At 40.2% G+C, this 7,201-nt stretch overlaps 1 protein-coding gene across 5 annotated transcripts; it reads left to right on the forward strand.

Annotated features, from left to right (window-relative positions):
- Nucleotides 1-1,258: 1,258 nt before the first annotated feature.
- LOC126605076 (uncharacterized) lies at nucleotides 1,259-4,941 on the forward strand. Of its 5 annotated transcripts, none has more exons than XM_050272430.1 (13): nucleotides 1,259-1,590; nucleotides 1,695-1,733; nucleotides 1,831-1,973; nucleotides 2,243-2,318; nucleotides 2,449-2,746; nucleotides 2,831-2,940; nucleotides 3,050-3,097; nucleotides 3,184-3,387; nucleotides 3,613-3,714; nucleotides 3,898-4,031; nucleotides 4,146-4,284; nucleotides 4,437-4,598; nucleotides 4,682-4,941. In XM_050272430.1, the coding sequence occupies exons 1-13, from the start codon at nucleotides 1,391-1,393 to the stop codon at nucleotides 4,704-4,706; spliced, it is 1,680 nt and encodes a 559-aa protein (XP_050128387.1). In that variant the 5' UTR covers nucleotides 1,259-1,390; the 3' UTR covers nucleotides 4,707-4,941. The 5 variants fall into 5 exon arrangements, with proteins under 5 accessions (XP_050128387.1, XP_050128407.1, XP_050128395.1 ...); XM_050272450.1 differs by having other exon boundaries at nucleotides 4,455-4,598; XM_050272438.1 differs by having other exon boundaries at nucleotides 1,260-1,590; nucleotides 2,452-2,746.
- Nucleotides 4,942-7,201: the final 2,260 nt, after the last annotated feature.

Below are 7,201 nucleotides of genomic sequence, written 5' to 3' on the forward strand. Positions count from 1 at the left end.
AGAAAATCAACAATTGATTAGTTAAAATAGCCCTACATATTTCTTCTTCAAATTTTCCTTGCTTTAACAAATTTACCTGCAACTCCCAAATATAACTATCAGTCAATCCCATCCCCTCAAAATTCCCAGAACAGTCGCACTAGCCCCATAAACCCCAGCCAAGCCTCCACCAACCACCCTAAACACTCAGCCCAACCGTACCACCACCCCCAAAAGTGAGTACCTCGTGAATGACGACGGTGAGGTTGGCGGTGTTGGCGATGATGTTTTTGGCCGTGCGCTCGTCCAATCCGTCTTTGACGAAAAACTTGAGGTTCTTTTCCTTCTCGGAGAAGCGTCGTCCTTCCCGGGCATGGCTAAACACAGGAACGGAATCTGAAGACCGATAGACCCCCGACGACTGGAGGCGTCGAGATTTGGATTCTGGAGGCTGGAAATGGTTGTTGAAACAAAGAATTCGAGGTCGAGATCAATGTCAAGATCGAGGTTGAGGTAGATATCAAGGTCGAAGTCAAGATTGAGGTCGAGAGGAGTCGGGGACTCGAGAGGACTCTGGAGTCTGGATCTGGAGATTTCGATATAACCCATGTGGCTGTGTTAGAAATAAATGGTGGAGATTTAATCTCCCTATAATCAACGGTGGAAAAGGTTCGGGCCGGGGGCCCGTTTTCTCTGAAATTTGTACCCGCCTTGCCCCGTCCCGTTTTGAATTTACAATATATGTACCCGCCCCGTACCCGCATTACCCGCCCTTACCCGCGGGTCCAGGACCCATTTGCCCAGCCCTAGATTAGACCAGTTGCCAAGCAATGGACTATTAGTCGGATAGTTATGAGTCAAGACATAATAATGTGAGCCAGACTAGCTATCTAGTATAGAGGTTGTAAGGTTTGAAGGCTTGATGGAGCGACACGTCTACCTAGCTCACCGACTAGTTGAATTTACGATACAAGTAGTTTCTGTCTTCCTTCGTTCATTATTGTAACCTAAGTTCCACTAGGGCTGCAATGTTGGCCAAACTACGGTAATCCGTACAATTTTTTCAAAAGTTTCCAAATTCCAAACCTAATTTTTCTTGAAAAAATTGGAATTCCCAATCCAACTTGCGCCCCTGCATAAAATCCTTATTCAAATTCTCCAAAGTAGTAGATATGAAAAAGTATGACAGTCTTGGGCTCGAGTAAATGTGGGCCGAAGACCCAAAATACCAAAACATGTGGGCTGGAAAAAACCCAAAAAACCAAAGTCTTGTAACTTCTGCTCATCGTTCTCATGGCATAAGTCGGTGTGAGAGGAGGCAAAGTGCAACTACCAAAAGGGTTAGGGCTCCTGTCAGGTTCGCAACTGAACCAGTTGACGCGAATCGAATCGATTCGAATCCGGTGGAAAGATGTGGCACGAAGCTAGGAGATCGGAGCGGAAGGTCCACGACATGATGGACGCCGCTCGAAAGCGAGCTCAACGACGTGCCGTTTTCCTGGCCAAGCGCCGCGGCGACCCCCAGCAGTCGATCCAGGTCGTCGGCTCCCGCTGCCGCTTGTACCGCGACGACGGCCTCTACCAAGCCGCCGAGGACCACCAGCAAGGCCTGTAATGCCTCTTTCCCTCAACTCTCCTTCTTTCAGCTCCAGTTTGCATCTGTGTATTGTATGTATAATCACGACGTCGTTTTGTTCGAATTCAATTCCTTTCAGGATTCCTTGGAATGGGAAGCAGGATGTTCTGATCGATAGGTATAAATTTCACTTCTTTTTTCGTTTTGCTGTCGATTTTATGTTAAATTTGTCAAGTTTTTTAGCTTGAATTGTGTATTGGTAATGTGAAATGCAGATTTGATGGCCGAGCTCTGCTCGATTTTATTCGAGATACCCGGCACTTGCGTGCTCAAGAAAAGTCCGAAGAAGAGGAGGAATTAGAAGAGTTTGTTAATTTTGAGCGTTATCGGGATTTAATTAAGCATCGTCGTAGAGGATGTCGGTACTTTATTTTAATTTCTTATCGTGTGTATTCATTTAAATGTGGATTACATTGTAGATTACAGACCATGCTTATGTTAATTAGCTATATCACGGTCTCAAGTTCGTAGGTTATACATTGTTTTTCTGTATCTATAAAGGCTAGAGTAATGCAAAATGTTACCATTGGAAGACAAAAATTATCAATCTTTGATGTTCGAAATGTTAAATGCGATATTGGGTTTTAGTTTAAGATTGTCACAGTTTTAAGCTTCTTACGTTAACAGTTACCGATGATGAGGGTTTGCTACATGTGGATCAAGAGATAGAGGCCAAGTTTACTGCTCCTTTTGCTCCTAAGAGGTTTGATTTTTACTTTTGCATTTTTCCATGTGCAGGTCTTCTCGTATAGTGCATTAAATACATTTGTTCGTTAGTGATAAGATCAAGGTTACTATGATAGTCTTGCTCTTGTGTTTTGATGCACGTGTAGCAGGTCTCAGGTGCAACAACCTTCTGCTGCTAAGGGTTCTTATTCGCAGGTGGGGTACTCTTATGAAGGGGATGGAAAAGATGAGGCCCAGTTTTCGGACCCTGATGATAACGATGAAGATGATGACGAAGATGAGGATGATGATGATTTCAACAGTGATGACAGCAGTGATGAAGGAATGGATAAAATAGCAAAAGAGTTTGGCGTAAAAAGATATGGTTGGCTTGTTTACATGGATAAGAAAGCTAAGGAGGAGGAGAAAAGGCAAAAAGAAGTGATCAAAGGCGATCCTGCAATTGTAAGTTCTCACAATTGTGGGTTACATGTGCTTTCTGTTCTAGTAGTCATAATGCATTATTTGATTTTGCAAAAAACTCTGTAGAGGAAGCTGAGTCGCAAGGAAAGAAGGAAGGCTTCTCAGATAGAGAGGGAGAGAGAAAGAGAAGCTGCACGTGTAACTGGAAGTAGGGTGCTCCACCATGACCCATACCGGTAAAAAATGCAAAATTTCTTTTCCAAAACTAATTGTCTTCCCAATGCCAAATGGTATTTTGCTTCCCATAACACTTACGATAAGATTGCACACTCTTTGTGTATGCAGTGAAACTAGACGAAGTCCAACATATGAAGCTTACCCTCGCTCAAGAAGGTAAAATATTTATATCATTGCTGTGCATATCTATATTTTCTCACAAAACGACTTTGCTAGATACCTCTTGTTATTTGCGTGTGCAGATCAAGATCTCGATCATATTCACCATCATACTCACGGAGATATCCTCGCGGACGACATTCTGATGATGCTCATCGAAGCAAACCAACAACTGCTAAAATAGAATATATTACTGAATTCGGGGGATCCGGGAACAAGGATGGCTCTAAGCGTGAAGGGTTCTCTCCACCGTCATCTCCTCCCTCACAGACCGATATGTTAAACCGGTCGGAGCACTCAACCTTTTATTCTTGCAAAAGATTCATTGGACACTCTTTACTCTGCTGCAGCTTTTCACCCATTTTGTTACCTGAGGCAAAATATAGTGGTTTAGAATAGTTCAGGCTTATAGGGTTATCAAACTGCCAAGAGGAAGGGGGAAGGAGGCTTCATTTCTGAAGCTCATTTTGTTCCCCGAAATTGTTATTCCTAATGCTTCTTCTTTCCTGCAGGCCTTCAACTGGTCTCATACTCGAGGCTCTGCATGTTGATCCTGCATCTGGTGCATCCCCTGAGAAGGATAAAGGCACTAAAGTGGTGAAACCACCAGCAAGGTATCTTACGAAGCCTGGATCAGAAGATCTTTTGTTTTTCTTCATGTTTTATCTTCGAGGAAACTTAACTATTGAAGACTTTGTTAATCATTGTGCTTATTGTTTTCATCTTCACCTGGTTCTTCTGTATCCTTGAAACTATATATTTGTCACTTTTAAAGTGTATTTTTTCTTTTCTCACAGCACATCTTCGGCTATAGCTAAGTTAACTAAGGGAAGTACTTCTGTTGGGCCATTGAAGCCGCAACCAGTGGAGAAGAAAGAAACTCCTCAAGAACGACTTAAAAGGATTATGAGTAAGCAGCTGAACAAACAGAGTATGTCCGACAACTTAATGCATTTCTTACGTTAAACATCTGATTGTTTTTTGAATTTTGTTACTCAGTGCCTGACTTGTGGTATATAATATGATAACTTAATTGCTTCTTCAGTTAAGAAAGATACAGCTGCTGAAATAGCTAAAAAGCGAGAGCAGGAGCGTCAGAGGCTGGAAAAACTTGCAGAAACAAGCCGATTAAGTCGATCTAGGCGTCGTAGTCGCAGTAGGAGCTACAGCCGCTCTCCTCCAAGGTAGTTGAATTTTCTTTTTACATAAAAGGTGCTGGCTGCAAGTATGAATTTAATAACCCTGATAACCAAATCATGTTATAGTCTTGTTTGGCGGGTCAAAAATTTATGCGTACCACCATGCTGTAATTATAGTCTTTCCCATTACTGTAAAGATGTGTTAATGGCAGAAGACACCGACGTAGTAGAAGTCCGAGCAGAAGCAAGAGTTCGCGAAGGCGTTATTCCCGTTCCCGGTCTCGGTCTCGTTCTCGTTCTCAATCTCGCTCCCCCTCCCGAACTTGTAATCGTTCACGAACTTATTCCCGCTCGCCAAGGTGACTCCACTGTGTTCCTTTTGCTTTTGTTGCCTGGGCCTATTTGTACTCCTGGGGATTGATTTCGAGAGCTGACCTTACAGGGTTAGGAGCCGTTCAAGATATTGATGGATATATTGAACAAGGTGATGGGGGTACTTCATATACTTGTGCTCGAGTGTCTCTGTACTTGTAGTTCTATAAGGTATAGCACTGGTCACTACTTTGATTCCTACTCACTACTTTGATTCCTACGTTTGTGGTTCCATCTGTGAGTTATGATATCCGAAACTTGTTTGTATATGAAATAATGTATTAAATGGATGATATGGTTTATGTTTGTTCTACGAGGCTATTCACATTACCTGTTTGAAGTTCTTCCTTAATATAAAGGCACGAACCAAATGTTTGGTCTCGTTTGGTGTCTTGGATTGGATTGGATTCATTGTATTCTTCATGAAGAAATGGATGTCAGCCTAAGTTGAAGGTGGAACATGGATTCGTTAAGAATCAAACTTTTTTCTCTCCCGATCTTTGCTACTTTTTGTGAGAATTAAAAGAGATATGTTGCCTTTATGACTAATCCAGTTTCTATCTTCGACTTGGACAAGATTTGAAAACTCACATCCACTTATTCCTGTAACGTAGGTTGAAAATCTAGAGTTGATCTAATTTAATCATTGACACGATGCCTACATATTGGTAATGTTTAAAAATAGGCTGATATATATAGAAGGCCTTTAAAGGAAGGACCTCCATTTTTTTATAACTGGGGATTAGTTGTAGGGTGTTTACTATATCGAACTTTAACGATCTGAACTATCTATTTTTTAAGTTGCACTTCATAGTTCATTGTTACAAAACATTAGTCAATTGGAAATATTTGAGACATCTAATTGAGCTCAAAAAAATTGACGAATATTTTGTTCTACAAGAAATAGTGAAATTTCACCGTGATAATTAAATAGGCAAAATGGTTTTTGAATGAATTGAATTTTTACAAGGATGATCTATGAATAGAGGTTTACAAAATAAACAGTTCGAATATTTGAAGTTTAATGTGAAGTAAATTCCACAAGTAATTCCCATTTTTTCAAAAAAAAAAAAAAAAAGAAAAAAAAAGAGCACCATGGATTTGATGGTTCTGTTATGCATCTGCAGGTTTGGTTGGACTATGTTCTGATTTGGGTTTGTAATTTTTCGGTTCGAGAAATAAAAAAATTGGCTTAATTAGGTATCTTGGGCCCGAATTTTGTTTGAGTTTGCATTGTCCAATTCATGATTTGTTCAAGATTGCAGGCATATCTGTGCTAATCCAATTTTGAACATGGATTTGATGCGTGGTTTTGTTATTTTTATATTCTTGTTGAAAAGGGAAAAATAGAGCTGGATGGAACTACCGTTCAACACATTTATGCAATGTGAGGGATATTTCTTGAGAAGCAAAATATTGTTGACAGACAATATTTTGAGAGATCACATTAGAATTTAGAGAATTTGAAGTTATGCTCCCGATCCCGACCGATCTTGTCGAATAGCCTGCTGGATGATGAGCATTCTTCTCGTGCTTGAATTTTACCAGTGACGTTGAAATTTACCCAAAAACTATTGCAGTTGTTGGTATTCAACAAGTAAAAGCAGGCATTCAATTTGAAGGTGCATCTTGAATTTTACTTGTGAACTCTTTCATAGAAGAACGCTTTTGTAACTAACAAAATGATGGGTTATATTATACGTATTCTCTTTTTGGTTATTTGTAAAAGGTCAGCAAAACTGTTCATTAAAGTATTGAGTTCGAAGTGTTTGTCAATAAAATGGTGTTAAAGACTTCTAAATGAAAAACCCTTTTTTGGAAATGAGGAAAATATCGGGACCAACTTCCTTATCAGACAATGCTTCTGTACGCATTTGTTAAAGCGTAGATGTCTAAACAACTCGCCTTGTACATATTTTTATTAATTAGAGCATGCATGGATTCGTAATTTTCTAAATCATTGAGGGCCTCTGATGTGGAGAGTAATCTCACATAAGGGAAAAGAGAGATCTTTGCATGTGCTTATAAGCAGTTTAGTTACTCGTTATATTGTCATAGCTTTTATGATGAATCTAACTTTCTTTATGGTATCAGAGTAAGGTTGTCCCATGTGTGAAGACCAACGGTCAGACATGCTTCACATCACCCAATTTGTGTTGTTCACATGTTAGACTTGAAAATTTGCCACACGTGCAGATAAAGGCAAAGTTCAAGTTGCATGGCATAGAAGTATCCACCATCTTCCTTTTTAAGCACTTTAATCTTTTTTCCTGCATCCCGTGAGCCACACGGAATTGTTCTGGGTTTCTGTTAAGTTAAAGCGTAGCCATCACAGAGATCAGATTTAAGTTAAACCTCCATCTGCCTTTCCCCTTTATTCCATCCATATCACACGCACGTACCCATCACTCTGTGAAAGTGATGCTAATTCCATCTCTTTCGACCCCTTATATTCACATCAACTTTACCTTTTATCTTCGATCAAACCCTACCTTTACTTAAATACCTTCCTAGCAACTTGATGTTAGGAGAGAAAGTTGTGATATAAAACTAGAAGAATTCTTACCGACACATGAGGGAGCCTCTAATC

This window comes from Malus sylvestris, chromosome 2 (assembly GCF_916048215.2).
Source record: "Malus sylvestris chromosome 2, drMalSylv7.2, whole genome shotgun sequence".
NCBI classification, from domain to species: domain Eukaryota; kingdom Viridiplantae; phylum Streptophyta; class Magnoliopsida; order Rosales; family Rosaceae; genus Malus; species Malus sylvestris.